This window comes from Zonotrichia leucophrys, chromosome 6 (assembly GCF_028769735.1).
Source record: "Zonotrichia leucophrys gambelii isolate GWCS_2022_RI chromosome 6, RI_Zleu_2.0, whole genome shotgun sequence".
Taxonomy (NCBI): domain Eukaryota; kingdom Metazoa; phylum Chordata; class Aves; order Passeriformes; family Passerellidae; genus Zonotrichia; species Zonotrichia leucophrys.
In genome coordinates this window covers 8,289,220-8,311,336 of record NC_088176.1, presented here as the reverse complement: position 1 = coordinate 8,311,336, position 22,117 = coordinate 8,289,220, and the positions used below count along the sequence as shown (strand labels likewise).

General features: G+C 41.7%; 1 protein-coding gene across 2 annotated transcripts; it reads right to left on the bottom strand.

Annotated features, from left to right (window-relative positions):
* Positions 1–7,415: 7,415 nt before the first annotated feature.
* Positions 7,416–21,781, bottom strand: DCLRE1A (DNA cross-link repair 1A). 2 transcript variants are annotated; one of them, XM_064717180.1, is made up of 9 exons: positions 20,702–21,781; positions 17,726–19,195; positions 17,173–17,306; positions 15,906–16,024; positions 14,258–14,401; positions 13,241–13,386; positions 12,132–12,286; positions 8,824–8,965; positions 7,416–8,195 (listed from the first exon to the last, which is right to left on the bottom strand). In XM_064717180.1, exons 1-9 carry the CDS (start codon positions 21,114–21,116, stop codon positions 8,029–8,031), a joined length of 2,892 nt encoding a protein of 963 aa, XP_064573250.1. In that variant the 5' UTR covers positions 21,117–21,781; the 3' UTR covers positions 7,416–8,028. The 2 variants fall into 2 exon arrangements, with proteins under 2 accessions (XP_064573250.1, XP_064573251.1); XM_064717181.1 differs by lacking the exon at positions 20,702–21,781 and adding an exon at positions 19,662–19,728.
* Positions 21,782–22,117: the final 336 nt, after the last annotated feature.

The window sequence follows — 22,117 nt, the reverse complement described above, 5'->3', positions numbered from 1 at the left end:
TATTCTTTTAGTATTGTTTTAATATAATATATATCATAAAATAATAAATCAGCCTTCTGAAACACGGAGTCAGATCCTCATCTCTTCCCTCATCCTGAGACCCCTGCAAACACCACCACAAGAGCAGGGGCTGGAAAGTGCATGTACTGTCTGCCTTGGGTCTCTGGAGATGACAGGGTAATCTGAGGTGCTCCAAGGGCTTTTTTGGTTTATTTCCCAGGGATGAACTCCCCTTCCATGTACATGCCTTGCTGTAGCCAGCCACATCCCTCCTGCAGGCTGGCCAGCAAGTCACTGTGAGGAACTTGGGGCATGCCAGCAATTCCTAGAAATGCCACTGGAATTTTGAATGTTCCTTTTGGCCCCTTACCCCCTTATAATTAAAGAAGTGGAGAAGCCAGACAGGGTTGATACAAATCTTTCATTCAGGAAAATCCCTTTAAATGAAGCCATCCCTTCACTGTGAGGACCCTCAGTTACCAGGGGCCCTGTGCTTGCTGCTGACAGCTCCTTGGTGGCTCCATCAGAGCAGGACCAGCACTCTGGGGGGCACCAAGCTGCTCTGGTGGCAGCAGGACTGGACTTGCCACAGCAAGTGTCTGGCCACGTTCAGTTTTTCATCCTGAGAATTCGTTTTGTTTATAACCCAGCAGTGGAGGATGAAATGAAGCATTGGTGGGAGCATTAAGATCACAGCTATCAGTGCTGCTAATCTCCTTTTTAAATGTTGGATGTTTGTGAGACTCATCAGTAGGGACATCACTGAGCTACATCTTTTTTTTTATTTCCTGCCTCTGTAAGTTTTCCCAGGAAATCTGCTTCTGTTTGTGCCTATAAAACACAGCATAAAGCCATGGTTTATGCCTCAAGGCAGTTGGAAGGATGCTACCTCCTTCCTTGATGAGGGTTGCCCAATTCTTTTAACCAGGAGAAGCCAACGTTTTCGAGTAGCTGCTCCTCAGCAGCATCTACTGATCAGTCACATATTCTACACCAGGAAACTTTTTGCCAAAATAATCTCATTTATATGCTAAATGTCCTGAAAGCAAGTGCCCTGCAGGAATTCTGGCCTTCTGTCCTCCAATTTGCCCCTCTACTATTTTATTCAATGTCCAAAGTCATTCTTCACAGATGTCATTTTGCTTCCAAGCAATTGCCCTTGTGCCCCAGTTTCTAAGAATAAAAGTGAATTCTGGCAGCCTAACATTTCTGAGAAATCCCCAGTAGTGGAAAAGTAGCTGGGGGGGAGAACAAAGAGGAAGGAAAACTCAGTCATGAGGAACAACTATAAACAGCAAGAGGGACTGTGGATAGGAAAAAAAATTATGTCAAAGGTGGTAAAGCAGGAGTTCTCTGCTGTAAGTATACATTTTTGTTGTATTTGGTGTTTTTTAAAAAGAAAGTCTGCTTCAGGTTATTTCCCAGCATCAGACAAGTGGCTGTAAGCAGCACCTTCCCTCAAGGTCAGCTAAAACATTGAAATAGCCCAGAGTAAACGTGTGTGCAGCCTCTCTGGCACCTGGATAAACATCCCCTGCACGGTGCCCTGGTCACACTGGGACTCTCCATCCCTTTGTCTGTTTGAGCTCTGCCAGGGGCACACACGCTGGTGATCCAAGGCTGGGTGGGCACAGTGCAGGGGTGTTGGCACTGCAGCCAGGGACAGGGGGGGTCTGTGCCTGCAGGAGGGGGTGGCCACTGCTGCCATCCCTGCAGGGGACCCACACAGTGACCCACAGGTGTCAGTGGGCTGGGGCACCTCGTGGTGATGTGAGCTGTCCCTTTGGCTGTGTTTGCTGTGGAAAATGGGTGAAGGAGCCCATTGGAGCCCCTTTCAGAGCCATCACAGAGCTGCTGCCACAGCTTGAGCTGAACATTTCTGGGTCAGAAGTTCATGGCAGGTTCCTGCCCTGCTCCTCCAGGAGGGCCAAAGCCACGACACTGCCAGGGAATGGTGCCCAGTGTCATAGACATCTTTTACGAAAAATCCTTTCCTTAGGATTTTTCCTCCTGAGAAACTGAGAGGCCTCAAGAACAAAATGTAATCATTGATTATCTGCTGCTGTGGAATGCAACAGGTGCATCTGTGATTGGCCCATTTTGGTTGTTTTTAATTAATGGCCAATCACAGTCAGCTGATTTGGACTCTCTGTCCAAGACAGAAGCTTTTATTATGATTCTTTCTTTTTCTATTCTTAGCCAGCCTTCTGATGAAATCCTTTCTACTATTCTTTTAGCATAATATATATTATAAAATAATAAATCAAGCCTTCTGAAACATGGAGTCAGATCCTCATCTCTTCCCTCATCCTCAGACCCCTGTGAACATGGTCACAGCCCAGCAAGTAAGTTTAGAAATGTTCAGAATGTCAACATTGCCCTGAGTCACCGCAGCTGGAGTGGTGGTGCTGGTGTGGGCAGGGGGGATGCAGACCCCCAGCTCCCCTGACAGCAGCTCCAGAGCCAGTCCCTGCTTGCCTCCCACCCTGCTGTCCTCAGCCTGCCTTTTCCCATGTTCTGAGGCATCCCTGCTGCCCCCCACCCCACTGATCTGTTTGGGTAGTTAATCATTCCCTAATGAGCTGTCACTAACTGCACCCTGTCCTGCTGCATTCACCCCTCTCCCTGCCACTCCTTGGTCAAATACAGAATACTTTGGGTTTACATGGCAGAAAATCAGGAACTTTCACACACTCCTGGGAAGGTTTGTCCTGCCCTGGAAGTCCATAAGAGCCCTGCCATGGCCCACTGCCCCCCAGTCCATGCCCCAGCCCTTCTGCGGGTGCCAATTGCCCCTGCCTGGCTGCTTGCCCCACTCCAAGGAATGAGCTGGGCTGTGATCATGAAGGTGTTAGTGCAAAACCAGGCTCCTGCTGTGCTGCAGAGCTCAGTTCCTCAGATGGTCGCTGGGTAGCAGCACAAAGAACAGAATTTCAGCTTTACCTCCCTCGTTCAGGCAATAGATGCGACCAAGAGCAGGGCAGAGAGCCAAGTAAATAACAAGGTCTCAGTAACAAGAGAAATCCAGCCTGCCTTCCTCTGATTGAAGAAGCCCTGCTGAGATAAATGCTCCAATCCATCTCCTCTCTGAAACAGGAGCTGAAAAGTGGGTCAGATCCTGCTGCTGGCAGTGCTGTATTTGGGGACGTCTCTGCCAGGAGCTGACAAACGACTGGAGCGATCAGAAAAAAATCAACTTTTCTTCTCACAACAGAGTTCACTGAAATCGTGGCTTCTGCAGGGAGGAAGATTGTGCTGGACAAGGAGGAGGGGTGTGAGGCAGCAGGAGGCAGCACATGTAGAGCCCCACAGCCAGCCCTGGGCTTGCTGAACTCCAAAGTCACCGCTGCTGGAATTCGTGTCCTCGTGTCACCTTTTCCTCCAGGGCACTGCTTGTCTCTTCTTCCCCGAGGTGCTGAACTTTCTTCCTCTTCCACCCCTAACAAACAAGGCAATGTACAGAAGGAAAGGTGAGCAAAGTGAATCTGAAATGCCCAAATGGAGAAGCTTAGAGGTTTTAAAAACTGCTTGGTTTATATAAGAACTTATTGGAAACTGGCACAAACAAGTGCCTATCTGCTCTGAGATACCAGAGCAGATGTGACAGAGTGGAAAAGCCTTTTCCCTGCCAGAGTATTTGCTGGAGATTTGATAACAAGGTGCCATTGTACAGCAGTGGGTAAAGGTCCAGAGTAGAAAGGAGAAGGAGAAGAGGTGTCCAGGCAGTGCAGGGCTCTGCTCTGTGGGCTGCAGCTCCTCCAGCAGCCCTGCTGCTGCAGACAGCAGGGAGAGCTGGCTGGGCCCAGTGGGCAGGCAGCTCTCCTGTGCTGCTTTCCTCCTCTGCAAACAGTGACAGCCTGTCTCATCCCTTCATTTCTGTTAGAGGCTGAAACCTCCTAGCTTTTCTCTGCACTGCTGGACATTAAATTGAGTGCTAAACATTAAATTCAGCACTCCAAATGCACATTTATGATCTGTACCACAATGTGAAACTTAAGTACAAGATCTTAAATTTTTGATATTGGTACTGACAAGCTTTCAGTATTTCCCGTGAATTTCATTCATGCTGGTCATAATTCCCACTAGATACTAATACTGTGTGGTTCACAAACATTAATACTGAATTTTTTGCAAACACACTTGGTTTGGAATGGTGGCTATTGAATAAAATTTCAAATTACATCATTTCACTATAAAACCTTAACACATGAAGCAGCCTGTGACCCACCCTTAAAAGTAATGGCCTTATTTGTTTTGGTTCTGAAATGAGAAGCAGCTGGTTTTCTATAGCCAAGGGAGGACAGAAATGTTTGGGCTGCATTCTCTTGTTCTCAGAATTCACCTGCTGCTTTTTTTTTCCTCCACCAAAGATAACTCAACAAAAGTCATTCAGACACAGAAAACACATCAAAGCAATAACTGCATCTTTACACTGGCGTGGAAATAAATCTCGCAAAGCAGTGTTCAAATTCAAAGTTCATATTCAGTCAAAATCAATCCCTAATTGCATGAAGGATGTATCTGAAGCCACACTTCCTGAAAAAAGAAAAGAAACTTAAATGGCAATTTATCCTAACAACCAAAGCTCATATGAGCAGATAGGTTTGATCAAATAAGAGAAATATCCTTTAACCATGCCAATGGCATCCCAGTTCCTTTCTCCACTCCAAGTTGCTATCAACTGTTATTTCACATCAAGGTTTAAAGGGATACCAGCACTCTGAAGTTCCCTTTAGCTGCCCCTGTACCTTTATTCTGCAGGGTTTCACACGTGCCTGCCCTGCAGCCTCCCCAGTGGTGGCCACAGGCTGTGGGTGCTTCCATTTATCACAGCCAGCCTGAAACCCAGAGCCAGCACAGCCAGGAGCTGCTCTCCTCATGTCCCCTCTCCCCTCCTGCTACCCTTTTCCAACAGGGCTGCTTTTAGCTCATTTATCTGCCTGTTGGGGTGATATGTAATCAGAGCAGGAGTCCTGATGGGAAATACAAAGTGATCCTTCAGAGGGGCTGCCTTTGGAAGCCAATCAAGCCAGAGCTGCAGCTGCCGCTGGCCCTGGTTGTGCCTCCTGCCTGGAGCCTGGCAGCCCCAGACGAACAGGAGGAGCCTCTGGGATGCTCACGGCCCATCTTGCTTTAGTGAAATCTGTGTCAGTACAGGCTGACTCCTCCACCCCCCTGTCCAGGGGACCCTGGTTTAGTGTTTCTATGGCACCACAGACGTCTAAGTCCCCTCCACTGACTGGGAAAAGGTGGCACCTTTGCTGTAGTCAGAACCCTCACACTCAACCAAAATAATAAATGCTTTAATTCATCCATCCTTAATGCCAGCACTGCCCAAAGACTGAAAAGAAAATCCAATTCTTCATTAGGAAAAGCAGAGTCACTATCAAAGTCCTAATTAACAATGTCTGTTCAATAACACTGAAACTTGGTTTATCCCAGGTCTGCACTCCCCAAAGGACTTAAACTGCTGAGATCAGAGAGACGTCCCTTGGAACCACCAAGGCAAGGGAAAAAGTCTTGTCCCACATCTTCCCACAAATTTCTTGTTAGTTATATTTAGTTTTCCACATCTGTTTGTATGTCCTCCCACTCAACCTAATCCTGTTACTAATCCTCTTTATAATAAAGATAAAAATAATTTATTCCTGGGTTTGGATTCTGAAAACACGTTTTTTTTCCATAAAAAGGAGGCCAAGTAGGTAGGTAAGATGGAGATCTCCTACCATGAAGGTGGATGAAATGCTGCAGAATTCATCTACACACAAAAACCAGCTGGTGGAAGTGCAAATACAAACCAGAGAGGGAGGAATGAAAGCACCCAGAGAATGCAGGAATACCAAAAGCAGAGCAGGGAAAAAGCCTCCAGCACTAAAGCCCTTGTGCTTTGCTGACCAAAATGAGCCCATGACCATCTGCTCCACATCAGGGCAGGATTCACTGGGTCAATCCAGCGGATGTCAGTGCCAGTTTCTTCCAAGATACACCTGGAGTTAGTTTCAGAAACCAGTTTGCTTTTAAAAGAAAAAAGAAAAAAACCCCAACCCCTCATTCTGGGTAACAGGCTAGAAACTGATAGCAGGAGGTCAAGAGCCACAGAGAGGTAACAGGTGCCTCACACTCATCAGGCTGCACTGAAAGTTGAATTTTTTGGGTTCAGAGTTACCAGTGGCACAAACGGAGGGAATTGCAAAACCAGGAACAGCATCAGCACAGTGGGAACCCCCCCACCACACACACACTCATTCTCTGTAGGAACAGTCATTCTTGAAAATGCAACTATGGAAGCAAGATGATGTTAGAATTGTGACTAAGATTTGACTCTGAGGTCCTTATTCCAGCCTCTCATAGTTCATGCAAAAATTAGACAGGAAAAAAACCCTGAAGGCCAAAAAAAAAGCATGCATAATTCCTTAACAATTCAACTGGTAAAAACAATTCCCTGTCAAATATAATCCCCAAATTTGCTCTGATTTGTACAAGGCATTCATTCAAGTTTGGTACTTGCAAAAGCTATAAAAGATCCCTCTTCATACACCTCCAAAAAGGAGTGGAATCCTTGGAATGAGCACTCCAGTCCAGTTACCAGTTCTTGTGACAGCCAGCTAGCACTGTGCATGATGTAAAACAAAAACTTCAGGTTCCTTTAAATGCTTAAATTAAACTGAAGCATTTACAATGCCTTATGTCAGTGAAATACTCATTCACAATTCTTTTAGTACAAAGAATCTTTTTGCCATCAATTCCTCACTTATTTCTCTCTCAAGACAAATAAAACAAGTGACTTCACATTACAGAGCTCGTTACTCAGAGACAAGGATCTGTTTATACTCGCATTGATCATTAAAAATTGTTTTTACAACATAAAATAGCATTGAGGATTCCAGACAAGCTACACTGAGGGGCTGGGGAGTGACTCTTTACATGTGATTCCACCCTGGAACTTTGGAACAGTTTATATTTTAGTGATTAAAATTTTACTACTGTGCCTGCATGCACCCACATACTTCAGTACATAAACACCAGGCAGATGCAGAAAAAGCAGCACTGGATAATCTGGTAAGAATTAGGGCCAAAAATGCAAAGTGAAATTTACCTTTCTGCTGCCAGTGCCAGTATTTGCCTTTCTTGTTTTTCCAGGTTCAGATGACAAACCTGTATATAAACAACCTGCAAACCCCAGTGTTTCTATACAACCTGTATATAAACAACCCTGCAAAGGCCAGTGGGGATTCCATGGTGAGGAACCACTTCTGAGCTCTGAACAGCTGCTGAGATCTGGCTCTGCAGAGGACACAGGAGCAACTCCAGACAAGCAACAAACACAGCACATTCACCAAAGACAGTGCAGACAGGTTGTTCAGGTTAGCAAGCCTGCCACTGAAATAAAATGCTTTTTGCTCAGAAAGAACACATAGGCATAAGATATATTCTTTATTTTAAAAAAGATCACTAAAAAAAAGGCAAGAAATCTTGAGCAGAATGTAGAAGTGTCTTTTGTAAACAGTTGCCTCAAGTACATATGCTGCAGGAGCCCAAGTCAATACTCTCTCACAAGGTAAGTTTCTTTAACAATATTTAAATCACAATAGTCAGTTCTGCCTCACGAAACCAGCTTCTCTGAAGCCTGAGTTGACAGCATGTGACACAAGCCTAATATTGTCTCATTTATTACAATAACTTATTTCCAGAAATTATCCTGGAGACTGTTGAATCCCCAGCATTACACATCTGAGCGTCTCCACAACCTGAGGAAAATTAAGAACAGGGGAAAAGGAGCAAGATAAAAATAACCTAAAATATGGACTTGCAAAAATGGTATGTTATGGGGAAGAAAAAAGTAGTAGATACACAAGAAAGCAAGGTGCTTTTTTTTTTCTTTTCCCAAATTTATCTATCTTTCTTCAAAGAATGGCAGTTAAGTCCTCCCTAAAGAAAGCTTCATGGAAAAGGGAGATAAATAAAACTCGCAGGAATTCAATTCCCATTCCAGTCTACTTCCTTTGAAAAATACATTCTTCTTTATATTTATTTTTGCCTATTGCCCTCGGTCATCCAGTCTCTAAAATGCATTTCCATCAAGCTTCTGTCTCTCCAGTCACCAACATTGACAGTGGGGATGATTTTCTGTGGCTTCAACCACTGAACAAAACGCTTCATTTCCAGGTAACTGCTGTGTTCACTGTAAGGAATGCCTGAAATGAAAACAAATCACAGCCATCTGTCAGGCCACTGAGCTTCCTGCAAGCCTTCCACTAAGAAATACTTCAGATAAAAGGGTTTTTTTTCATTCCTATTTGGGATCTAAAGTTTATAGCTAAGGTAAAACACCTCCCTCCCTCCAATTTTCCCTTCTAGGAAAATTACTTTGCATTAAGTCATCAAGTATTCATCAGTGCAAGCTAAGCAGCATCAGTGACCTGGTTAAAGGGATGTTAAGGGTTTTAGCTCCCCCCACCAATAAGAACTGAGAGGAAGGCACATTCTCTCAGAAACAAGTAAGCCACAGAATGAAATCTTGGCTCTGGATCTACACTGCCACCAGCATCAGTCAGGCCAAGACTCCATCCCTGAAGTCTGTACCTGTATCAGGTGAAAGTTTTTATTTGCATGACAAGGATAGGGACAAAACGTATGTAAAAATCTGCATTTATGGTGTTCTCGATTACTCATTTCACAGATCTCCCCTGAAGAGATCTGTTCAGTTCCTCAATGAGTTACCAGAAAAAGCAGCAGTTACAAAATCAGTAGGAGTTTCCAGAATAAAAATAGGAAAAGCATGCACACAAAGCCAAATGTACTGAATCTTTGCCACTCTTATACCATATATAGTGACTTTTCCTCTTGTCTGGGGCTTGATATCCTCCAGAGAAAGGCATGAATCAGAGTAGGTCCACCCCGTAGGTTTGAAAGCCAGAATTTGATCAAAATTCTCAGAAAACTTATTCAAGTGATCTTGCAAGCCCTGTGGAAAAAAAAGCACATATTTAATCCCATTAAATAGCTAATTAGACTACAGGTTGGCCATTTCATGATGGAGAGGATTCAGACTACATTTTATTTTCATGTGCTGGCATTTTTTAATTTCAATGATCATCTACCTTGCAATTATTAATGACAAATATTGACAGTTGCAAAATAACTTGTCCCTTAGGATCTCAGTTTCTTCACCTGAATTAAGCACATATGAACAGCTATGCATTACAGATCAGAACACATAAGGAATAATCACATCATCTTATAGACCTTGCTCCACAAACCATTCACCTCCTCCTCTAAACCAGAGGCCAGCAGCTGAGTGGAGACAGAAGATGGTGAAATGCTGCTTCAGGGCAAAATCATCACAGAGGTTTTTATACCTGCTTATGCCCACAAGTAACCAAATTTAATTAACCTACCCCAAAAAACTTACAGCAAGCCAGTGCACAAGCTAAGTATTGCTCTGAGCACTAAACCATGTTTTACCACCTCTCCAAGACAGGAAGGACCTCTCATCTTTTCATTCTAAAAAGGAAATTACCTTGAAAAAATTTCCAAGTATGTACAATCCTATGCCTGCATAAAGTGAAGTCAGTAATGCTTCAAGTTAAAAATAGAAAATCAATTTCATGTGTCCCGTATAAAATCTTACGGGCAAATTCCTAATCTGAAAACCCTACAAGGTTACAGAACTCAAAATCAAACTTTATATTAGCAGGAGAGAGAGGAATACAAAATAAAGGCTGATTAAAAAGGAGGGTAGAGGGGGATAGATGGGCTGTGATAGAAAATTATCTAACCTGTCAGACACTTGAGAACTCTAAAACAGGGCAGCAGAAAACTGCCACATTTAACTACACCTTCAGTACAATGTCCCGTAGCAACAGAGAGAATCCATCAAACCACGTACAAAAAAGAATCTTTAAAAACCCTAACACAGAAGACATTTCATTCAGCAACAAGAATTACGGCTCACTGCTGTGACTTTCAACACACTGTGAATGTTCAGTCCTCACTTGATTAAAGGTATAACTGTAGCAGTCTAATTCTCCTTCACACTTCATTTTGGGAGCATTAACATAGATTAAGGTAATTGTTCACATATTTTCTCCCCTTGCTCTAATGAAATCTAAATATAGTACTTCAAATGCAATGATTATTATATTAACAATGCTAATCCACTTTTAGGTTTTGTTATAAATCAAGTGTGCAACAGTCACATTAAGGATGCAATTTCAAGCTTATAAAAAAATTATTTTTGCATTTCTATCACTTTCACTTCTGAAAGTCTCACCTCAATGCCAGTACAAGACCTTGATGAGTTAAACAACATGAAAGATTCATAGACCCACAAAAGTCAGTTCCCTGGAAAGTTTCCACCACATAGTCAAGTTAGGCAAAAGCCTCAATTTTTGAGTTACAAAAAAATTGTTTGTTGCAAAAGAACCATGCCTGCATTTTGGAAAAGATGGCCTCTTTCCCCAAAACAAATGACTGCTGTGTTTGCTCATAACAAGTCCATTTTAAATACACATTCCAATTTCTTCATTTATTGCTTTAGCCAACACTGTTCTAAACCTTCACCCTTTTGAATGGAAAATGTATTTCACTGCTACACCAACTCCTTCAATCACCATGACAGCCTGATATTCAGAGTGTCACTAAAGTCAGCAGTGTACACAAACAGATTCCACAAGATAGGAAAAGACTCAAACATGATTAAATATTTCATTTACCAGCAGCCCTAACACCACTTACACTCATCTGGCTTATTCAAGAACAGCCATTTGTCAGTACACACAGCAATCCCTGCATTTTACTGAGGTAAAACCAAATACTGCAGTGAAGTAACACATCGCTTGGGTTTTGGGTTTTTTTTTTAATATTTTCTTAATATATCTCAAATCCAAAAGTAAGATAAATGATCATATGAACTCATCTTTAAGCATTTAAAATTCCTTTTCAGGGTCCAGGCATGACTTTTGTCACACTGGAGATTGGTCTAGAGCCTCCTGATCTCAGAGTTGAGACCCTGCCTGACACAACTGCCTCCCTTGGGAAGTAAAGCTGCCCTTGAGGATTTCCTCCACCCCCTGAAAGTCCAGCTGTGTGAATATCCACACATGCTGGGACAGGAGACTTAGCAACCCAGAAATCTGCAGAAGAAACTCAAATCAATTCCTGTTTAAGACAGCACAGCACACTAAAAATAAATCCATACATATTTCCATTACTCATTTTCTGCTCCGCCACAGAAAACATCATGGAACAAAGTTAAAGCATTAAGATACCAAGTTCCATCTCCTGCAGCTCCATCCAAACCATATAGCCTTTTTTACTCCTTTTTAGGTCAATTCTGACCTTGACTAGTCCTGCAGCTAAATACCATCTTGGTCTGAAGGATTTGCTTGAGATGGCACAGCAGGCTTGAAGCAAAACAGGAAAATTAATCCAAGCCTGTAAGGTATAAACAGCCACAGTTTTTTTCCTTCTTCCAGGTTACTTTAATCTAGAGCCTGCTGCTTTTCCTTACTGCCCTTCAGTATTTTGTCTATTTAGAATAACCTAGGAATTAGTCATCTTTCCAAACAAAGAAATTCCCAGAAAAGATGCTCAACAACAAAACTCAGTGTCTCAAATCTCAACCAAATGTGCATTTGAAATCAATTTAGATGAAATCATGATTTAAAATTAACCAGTTAACTTGCTTTTGTGAAAAATATTAGAGAACTGGTAGTTGGCCATGTTCATAGGCTGCCTCAAAACAGAGGCTCACAGGCAGAAAATCCTTTTAGACTTTTCCTACACTGGACCAGGTAAAAGACAGCCTGAAACCAGGAACTCCATGTCACAATATATTAATTGCTAAGAGGACAGATCAGGCAGTCATTACATAAATCCACTTCAAAAAGGACTGCAAAGAGCAGGTCTTTGAACAAGCCTCACCTTATCTTGTACAAGCACCACACCATGTTTGGAGAAGTTATTAATGTGTAATTGCTTTTCATTTTCAATGTATTGCTACATGTCAAAGCCCCACTAAATAAATATGATCTGACAAGAGGTTAAAAAGCACCAAACACAGCACTGGTTGGAGAGAGCCAGGAGAACTTTACTAGCACGTTCATCAACAGCCCATCTTCTGAACTTACCTTAAAATTAATTTGCATCATGGGAAGAACATGAAGCAAAGTGCCCTTCCAGTCCACACTGATGAGGGAATTGACAGCTGCTGACTCCAAGCACTGCAGGGTTTTGTATTTGTCACGGGACATGCTTGCCTTTGAGCCCAGAACTTCAGCTATTGCTTCAGGATTCATTAGGAAGAAATCAGATAGAGAAAATTGTAAGAGTTCTTTTTTAGTTTGTTTTGGACATAGTCCTGATTATTGTACAAGATAATTTTTACTATTAGAAAAGAAATCCACATTCAACAGGATGTAGTGTTTTGTATTCTAACATTAAGAAGAGAATCCTATAATGGGTGTTAAAAACCTTTGTCCCCTACATTTTAGCAGCAGAATTTTGTATAACAATTGGAAAAAAAAGGAAAACTACCTTGATCAATTCTAAGTTACATTTCTTTGGTAGAATGTTACTGAGGTGAACTGGTATTTATTCCAAAGATGCCAGAAACGTGCAGTTTTTGGAATATGTGACAAACAGCCCACATTGAAGACAATACTAAATTTCAGCAAGAGTAAGTTTTGTATTGATGATTTGAAATATGCACAATGGTGCACATCTGCCTGCTCTGAAGCAGACATTTGGGCAATCATGTTGGCTCCTGGTGCTGTAACTGACTGAAGCACAACACACAAGATCTTCCCTTAGTCAGAACAGATATATTATATAAACTGGAAGGAAAAGCTCAAAATAGAAGTCTAAAAATAACATCCTTTTGCTGTTTCTTGAAATTAACAAGAAAAATATCATCAAGACCTCATTTATTTATTTTTTAATTACTCTTAGCAATTTTCTCACCACAATCAAAGAGGTTCATACAATTAGAATATAAACTGGCCACATGTATATTCAGTGTGGGGGGAAGGTTGCAAACATGGTAGAACACTATTTCTTTCAGAAAGCTAAAACTTATTGATTAGAAAGCTTAAACAGTAGCAGGAGGATTATTAAATACATTTAATTTCTTTACACTATATCTGAACATTCAGACTAAACGACCTTTTATGTCTTCAAGAAAGCCAACTAAATTAGACATTAAATTAGTTATTTGATCCAATACACTTCTTTTACATACCTAAGAAAACTTTTTCTTTTCCAATGGAGTAAGTGCCACAGACAACTAGAGTTCGTGGGTTTAAAGTCACAGTCTCAAAGGCAATGTTGACAGCAAACTGGATAACCTCTTGTTGGGCAGGAAAAGTGTACTCAGGGCTACAGTATCTGGGGCAGGGAAACAAAATGTATCACTTTGTTACAAAAGATAAAAGACATCTGAAATTGCCATGAAGGCCCTCAAAACTCCATGTACTCAGGAAGTGAAAAAGACATTACTCTTCTATAAAATAGCACTCTATTAGAAACACTGAGGTGCCCAGAAATTGTTGCAACAAAAATCCCACTGAGCATATATCATTGTTTTCTCTACAACTATTCACTCTCTGGTAATGAATTCTACATTTTCTTCTTCATAAATACCAAGTGCTCTTGCAAGCTTGATATTTCTGTCACGTCCTGATTATATCCTTATATCTATTTTTTGTCATACACACAAACCATAATGTAAGTCATTACTCATTCACAGAAACACATGGAACAGAAATGAAATTCTGCAGCTGGGCATTAGTCATCATTCACACAAAACCAATTTTATATAAATGAATCAGAGGAAGGTCTAATGAAAACTCCCAAAACTGATTCAGCCTTTTGGCATTCTTTCACCTTTGAATTCCTTCACACTTCTTTTTATAATACAGTTAATCCATTGAAAACTAGTCTTCCATAAACCTGAACATTTAATGTATGAGTTTTGACACCCTAAATTTAATACCACTTATAAATAATATGGTGACCTGAGCAAATACTTCAGCCTCTTTTCCACCACCCACTTTCATTCTCTAATGTAACAGCACAACCAATGAACAAGCTACACATACTTTTAATAAATCTCTGCTTTTATTCAACACTAAATAGAGGTAAAAAGTGTTACCACAGCAATGTCATTTAAAATTACATTTATTTGGTTCAAAGCCTTACTAAACTGAAAAGACTAAGAATAAAAGCAACAAAAAAAATCAATTTCCAGCCAACTCACGTGGTATCCAGGTAAAGGGTGTGGATTTTCTGGCCCATCAGAGCAGGGTAGCGCTCCATGGAAGGGTCTGCTCTGAAGTCCCCTGTGTGCAGAATAACAGCCCCACTTGGCAGGTAGAAAAGGATCATTGCTGCACCTGGACAGCTGAAACAAACAAACAAGCCCCACACAAATTATGTCAGCTCTCTATACTGATAAACTGCTTTAAGAGATAGACCACCCTTCAGCAGTAGAAACATGGACAGAACAGAATTTTAAATCACAGCTGCTATACAGACTAATTTAGCTAGGAATTCCTGATTTCTAAAGGAATTCTGCAGCTAATCCCATGCCCACACACAAGCTTGAGTTCTCACCTGAGATGGAAAGAAGAAACAAAAAATCCACATCAACAGTAAAAATATCAAATATTACCTGCCTTTTTGGGATGCCCCACCTTCCAGGCCTGGCACAGATCCTGCCTCAGCTGCAATCATTCTATTATTTGATTCAAAGAGGAAACAGCAAACCAAAGAGAAGCAGCATTCTTGCTCAAGACAAACAGAATTATATTGCTGCAGATTCATCTCTCTTCCTGCAGGACTTACTGGAGCACTTTCTTTTAAATTCTATTTGCAGATTTTAAATGTTGTTTTAGATCCAGAAGCCCCTGGTTATAAATACAACTCCCTTACTGGTGACAGTGAATCCATTGTGCCTTCTGCAGCTGCTTGCCAAAGCTTTCTGAAGGGCAAGACTGGAAAACCTGAGTGGGACTATTTTAGATATCAGTCACCTACAAAAGGTAAATGAAATATCAAAAAAAGAAAAACTGGCATGAAACGAAGTTAAAAGGACAGAACTGGTGAACTCCTCAAGAAGCTGAACTTTGTAGCTAAGGTATGCACAGCTTTTAAATTGGAGCAGAGAATCAGAGGGACAAAGAGGAAAAATGAGATTTATACAAATTACATAAGCAGCAAGGCTTCCTTTGTTCCTAGAGATGGCTCTCAGAGGACTTAATGGAGTTTTATCTCTTCAAGGATAAACAAATCCTACACTAAGCAATGTTCAAACCAGCTGTGACAGTCCTGCATTTCAATAAATGCACTGCAGAGAAGGGAGTTTTCCTCTAGTCCATGGCCAAAAAAATGTACCAAGAGGTAGAACAAGAGCACAGGACTGTAAGTCAGGTGCTACTGAACTTTAAATCCAGCACTACCACATAGTGCCAGTCTAACAGACAAAACCTCACCCTTTATCACCAAATTCAGTAGAAATCTTGTCCAGATTTTAACAGGCTTTTCTTCAAAGTCCAATTTTCATAATGTTACCTAGGTTATGTCTTTCACAGGATCCAAAGTATCACTTTTTTCTTTAGCTAAGGATTTCCCCATCATCAGTTCAAGCTACAGAAACCTAATGTGTCTGATAATCAAATCTACTAGGTTCCCAACTAGACACCAAAAACCAGAAGTGTTCAGACCACTAGGAAATCACTCAACCCCTCAAACAAAAATTACAGAGCTACACGTGGTTAACACAATGTACACAAAAAAAGTTAAATTACATTTTTTAAAATCCCTGTTTCATTTTTGGAGATAACTCACCTATTTCAAAAGCTAACTACCTGTAAGAAATTCTCCACAAGGAATGCAGTGATACTTACTGATTGGCATCGAGCAGCAGCACTTTGATCCCATTGACCACACAGGGCGTGTCCATGGGCAGCACGTGGACATACTGCTCCTGCACCCGGAGCTTGCTCTTCACCAGATTGCCAGTTATCTGCAACACAGACAGGATTCAAAACAGGAGCAAAGGTTGAAAAAAGCACTGTTCATTATGGAAACAAAAGCTCTCAAAGCCAGACTGGCTTAGAGAGAAACTATAAGGCCCTGGGTGTAGCCAAGCCTTTCAGCAGCATTTCACATCTCATAAAGCAAACTGAGAAAAGCTGTCTTCAGATATTAAGCCTGTCAACAGGGTATGGATTGGAATCAGAGAGGAGGCAAACAAGGGGGAAGAAGATCTGTTGCACACTATCAAGTCAAGAGGAAGGGGTGGGTAAAACCTTCTTTAACCAAGTGAAGAAGTTTCCAGGTAACAGGCCCCTGGACCTTATCGAGGAGGGCAGCAGTCACTCCCACTGCAAGAGCAATACAGGACACAAGCATTCCAGAAAACTGCCAGAATGAACCACAAATAGTTTTTTTGATGTGTTGGTTAGGCAAGGTGCCCTACCATGTTGCAAGTGAAGAAGAGCTGGACCTACAACAGCTAATGGCAGTCGTGTCATTCAGCAGCCCAAAGTACAGGACACAAAGCATCAGTCTGAAATAATTCCACTTGCTCAATGTGGAAAAGAGATGGCTCATGCAGAATCTATTTCAGACTTCCATCACTGAAATAGTTTAGAGAAAATGGAGACAGATTCTTCATGATGCACACATACAAAAAAAACCCAACAAACTACAATGGCAAGTTGCAAAACCAGAAATTTCAAATGTATTATTAGGGAAAAAAAAACCAAAACAAAACAGAAGAAGTAAGCACTGCAACAGGTTGCAAGGAGATATAGTAAAATCTGGCCAACATTCAAAATTTGACTGACAAAAGACTCCCTGCAGTCTGATCTAATTTTGAAGGTTCCACTGTGCAGGAAATTGGTCTATGTGACCTCTACAGATCCTTTTTAAAGCTGATTTTTTTTCATGGTATCTAGGGAGGGAAGTTTCACTAATCCTCTTGATCAGTCAAATCCAGGTAAGGATTTCACACAAACAAAATGCACTTCCCTCTGCACATATCCACTGACCCAATAAAGGACCCCAACCACTGATCTTCTATTTACTTCCATCAGTACAAAAGTGATGGATATAAAAGTCCAAAAGCATATGGATATAAAGGTATCTAGTAATCTTGAAAAGCCTTACCTTATTACAGTAGATTGGAAACCTGAAGTTTTTTGTTAGCCCACTGTAGTGGTCAGAGTGAAAATGAGTAAGGAAATAAGCTGTGCAGCCTTCAATTTCTCCATACTGGAAGGCATCAACTGCAAAACCAGTTCCTACAGCAAAGAGGAAGAGAATCCAGCCAGTAAACATGCAAAGTCCAGAACCAATTTCTAATCAGATATTGCTTTTGTTTTTTCCTTTCTTCCCAGTTAAAAGGTAATAGTTATTCTGCATACAACCGAAGGAGCCATTTAAAGATCAATGTGTTTTGTGCATCAGTCAACAGTGGCAAAAAGAGATTTTCACAAACTAAAATAAAATTTTCACAAACTGCTCACAAACAAATACTTTCAAAGGCCTTCCAAATATGTTGTTCAGCTGCCCTCTTATACAGATGGCAACCAGTTAAGCAAATAAGACACATTTAAGAAAGTTATCAGGAGTAACAATACTGAAGTCTAAAATTAGGACAAAAACACAACACTCCAGCCAAAATAAATTAACCTCTATGAAAAACCAAGTTACCTCTCACCTGGTATTTTCTTGTAGAAGGGGCAGTGTTTTTTTCTTGGTTCTTCACCTGTAGTAGGTAATTCTTTAAATTTTTTTCTCCACCTTCGTTGGCCACCAGAAGGTACATCTGCAATGGCTTCATTTTTACTGGAACTTTCTGTAACTGCTTCCACATCTCCCACAGACCCCTCAGCCTTCCTTTTTTGCTGTCTGGGCCTCTTTCCATTAGGGGATACTGAAGCTGGTATCTGTTTTTTCTCCTTCAAACACACCTCTCCTTTGTGTTCCTCCTTTGCTTTGGGTTTTAACCCAAAGAAAACACCAATGTCCATTTGTTTAAGTTCTTTGGCAGGACTGGATTTGGTGTTCACAGTTGCTAATGAAAGAGATGGCTCTGATTTAGAAGAGGTGGGGCTGGGAAAGCATACAGCAGCTGTACTAAGATTTCCTTTTTTCTCCTCTGCTGTCTGCAAACTCTCCTGGTGAGCTGTTTTATCAATTGCACTGGCAGTCTTTTTATTTGTACCACTTAAAATGTTACTTGGCTCCCTCAAAACATTACTGTTCTGTGTCAGAAGGGAGCCAGCATCTTCTCTGTCTAGCAGTGATGATGTCCCAGTAAGATTCACATATGCAGAACCCAGAGCACGAGCACCAGCATCTCCTGACTCTGTGGCTCCTGCTTTGGCAGCAGAGGAAATCAATTCTGGCTGTCCAGCAGAAGAGGATCCACTGGTAACCACCCCTTGCAGAGGATCTAGATGGTCCAGTGTATTTTCTTCCCCACAGAGGGGTTTTTTGGTTATGAAATTTTCCATTTTTGCAAGCTCATACTGAGGCTTCCTCTGTAAGAGAAGTTCATCTAATGTTTTAAATGTCACAGAATCAGAGTCTTCTTCTGAGTTCTGCACTTCCAATAATTTAGTCTGTGATACTTTTACTTTTTCCTCCTCTTCCTCTTCACTTTCTTCAAATGTACTTAGTGGTGAGTATGAAATTCCATAGTCATTGATGTCCACTCCTGACTGTAGCAGACTTGGCTGACTTGCATCTTTCTCCACACACAGATGTTCTCCTGTCTCACTTTCTTGAGAGGATGCAAAATCAAAAAATTCAAATTTACAATGATTATCTGCTGTCTCTGGAAGCTGAAGTGTCTGCTGAGGTTTTTCAACACCTGCAAAAAAGGAAGTACTTCCACTAATTATATTTAGAGACTTCATTTGTGGTGAATTCCGTACCATTGATGCACTGTCATCGTTTGGGACGTGCTTTATTTCAATAGAGGGTTTCTCCTCCCCTGAGGTTTCCTCTGCATAACTTGGGGAGCAGCTGGGCTTTGCAGCAGTAGCACATGTCATCTTCATGTCCACAGTTCCCAAAGGGTTTACAAGGTACTCCCCTGCCCTGTTGGCTGCAAGCAGAAAATGGCTGTAACGCTTGTAGTGGGATGGGATGGTGGAGGTGCACTGCAGACCATCAGGACACTCTGTGGAAAGAGTCACACAAAAGTGAAATGTCAACACCTTTGCAAGTATAGCTGGCACAGTTAAAATAAATGTGACACAGCATTTAGGAGTTTTTTCTTATAGCTGCTGGAAGACAGAAGACACAAAAAAAAGTAATTTTCAAGCCACCAAGGCCTCTTGCTCTGAGCTGAGCAATGAGAAACTTCCAGCCTAAAACCAAACACAGCACTATGCCTGAATTATACAGCTCATTAACAACTTGACCCTGTTTCAATGCTGAGCTCCTTCAATCACATGGCTTCTGGTTAAGAATTGTCTCTTATTCAAGCAACAAGCTCAGAGAAGTGGCACCAGAAACAGCCAGTACACTTCAAACACAAATAACAAATAAATCAAACCTCAATTCTGAATTGACCTGAAATTTCATTTTAAATTATCTGATATTACACACAAAAATAAAAAAAAAGATAAAAGTTGTGCATTTACCTATATGAAGAAAACATTCAGTGTTGAGATGCTAGGAAAAAAAAAAACAACATCCATAGCACTTTCCTAGACCTTTCCCAGTAACAATTTGTCAGCCTGACTTTTCAGGCTTTTAAAGTGAATGCATAAACCCACCAGAAAGATTTTGCACCTGTTAAGACAGAAATGAGGTGTTAAAACACCTGCCTTAAATTAAAAGCACTGCCAAAATCAGCATGAAAGGACTTACATGACATTGTTCCAATGAAGAAAACTCAAGGAATGTTATCAAAATAGAAAAAGCTGGTTCTATTACTAAAAACAGCCTTCACTCACATTTCCTGACTGTATGCTTTCTGTTTTACAAAAGTTATGAGGTGTATTAAGGACATAAATTGGATACCTGAATCTGTTTAGCTATGGTATTTCCCCATGAAACTAGAATTTGGAATGTGTCAGTTTTATTCTTCTTGTACAGAGCTCAAAAGAAAACAGTTGTCTTATGACACAGGAATGTTAGTCTCTATTTCTGTACAAAATTTCTAAACCATAAGTGGGCCACAAGCTAAAATTTCAAGTAAATTCGCATATTTCAGCTTCCAAATGTCCATAGACAACTGAACAAATCACATATCAACATGAATACAAGATAATAAAATCTACACCTAAGGAAATAGAAGGTTCATGTCAAAAGTAGCACCCTTGTGCCTGAAGGTTCTTTTCTGACACTGTCATTGCAACAGGTTTCATTATTTTAAATATGCACCTTCAGTTTGTTGAATGAAATACTAAAACTTGATAAGCAGCCATGAAACTTTCTCAGAGTTTTGAGATTAGATTCCGAAATGAGATTTTCATGTCAGATTTCCATGTTTTTCACAAAGAAGCAAAATTTTTGTATAAAAATAGGACTGATCAATAACAACATAATAAAACATGATAAAAATCATACCAACTACCATTTCAGATTTTGAGCTGAATATAAAAACGAGGTTTACAGCAACATTTCATGAGAAGTGTGTAAGTTTTCTCTGAAGGCTTTTTTCTTACTCCATTCATACCTTTTTCAATGGGTCCTGGAGTTTCCAAACATTCATAGACGTGCCACTGGGGTGTCTGGACCAACAGCAAAGAGAAGGGCATCTGGCAGCTGGGACAGAATCCATCGTGAACGGGCTTTGCATTCTGTGAGCTCTGCTCTGCCAGGCTGCCCACACTGTCCTGGGAGTGCACACTGCTGTCCTCTTTACATTCATCCCCATCCTGACCTGCCCGGGAGCCCTGCTTGGCTTTCTGAGGTGTACCAGTTTTTTCTGTCGATTTCTTTTTCCCATTTCTCTTTCTTTTTGGCCTGCCCTTGCCAACACTTACTCCCTGCACAGGAGTGGAGACGCTCTGTGAGTTACTCTGATGCTTTCGCTTCCTAATGGATTTGTACTCCCAAATGTCCTCTTCCAATAAAGCATCTTCAGACATGTCAACACATTAAATATTCCCTTTTCTTCTCCACAACAGTTCACAAACCTGCTTTTCCTCCCACTAATATATTTACTCTTCCCTCCACTCTTCACTGTCTGAGGAAAAGCTCCAGAAGCCCATGTTAAAAAAGCAACACTGGCCCACAAACCAAGCAGCAGTCCCTGATGGGACAGGAGCATGGTGGATCCTATCCCAAAAATAATTCAATTAGCTTTTCTTTGTAGATTTGCAATTCCTCCTGTTACACAGGGCCTGACTCTGCAAATCCTTCCAGGGTGAGCCATTTCCTTCAGCTTGCCCTCAGCATCGTCAGCTCCACCCGGCAATGCGGGGGCAGGAAGACTTTAAAAATTTTAAAACAAAACAAGGAATAATTCAGCTACGGGATCATCGTCGGGGTGTCCCGGGATGCTTCTCGGGAGTGTCCCCCGGGATTGCCCTGTGATGCTTCTCCAGAGGGTCCCGGTGCTGCTCCACGGTGTGTCCCAGTACCGCCGAGTGTCCGGGACGCTCCCTGGGATGTCCCGGTGCTCCCGAATATCCCGGGATGCTCTCTGGGATGTCCCGGGGTCTCCCAGTGTCCGGGTTGCTCCGTGGGATGTCCCGGTGCTCCCGAATATCCCGGGATGTTCCCTGGGATGTCCCGGCTCCCGCCGGTCCCGCGGCCGGCGCCTCCTCCGCCGTTTCCCGCCGTGGCCGCGCATTCGCTTCCGCAGTTTCGTCACCGCGGCTGTCGCTCATCTTCTTCGCTTCTCCCATAGTATGCCCCCCAAAAAAGCCCAGGTCCCCCTGTTTAAATCACCGGAGCCTAATTTTGACTTTTTCCGGCGCTGCTCAATTTTTACATCTTAAAAACGATAAAGCAGCCGGGCGGGAAACACTGGCTGTGTTGAATCTGCTGCGCGGGAATCTCCACCCCGGGCTCCCTCTGGGAATGTGCTGCTGTGGAAACCAAGGATACGTAAAAACACGGAATACGTGAGGAGTTCCGGCTTTGA

Excerpts from the sequence above, each read along its gene's own strand:
- DCLRE1A (XM_064717180.1), bottom strand. The coding sequence starts at position 21,116 with ATGTCTGAAGATGCTTTATTGGAAGAGGACATTTGGGAGTACAAATCC. Across the intron at positions 19,196-20,701 it reads TCCAGGACCCATTGAAAAAG|AGTGTCCTGATGGTCTGCAG; the intron begins GTATGAATGGAG and ends CTCTTTCCACAG. Across the intron at positions 8,196-8,823 it reads AGGAAAAGTCACTATATATG|GCATTCCTTACAGTGAACAC; the intron begins GTATAAGAGTGG and ends TTTTCATTTCAG.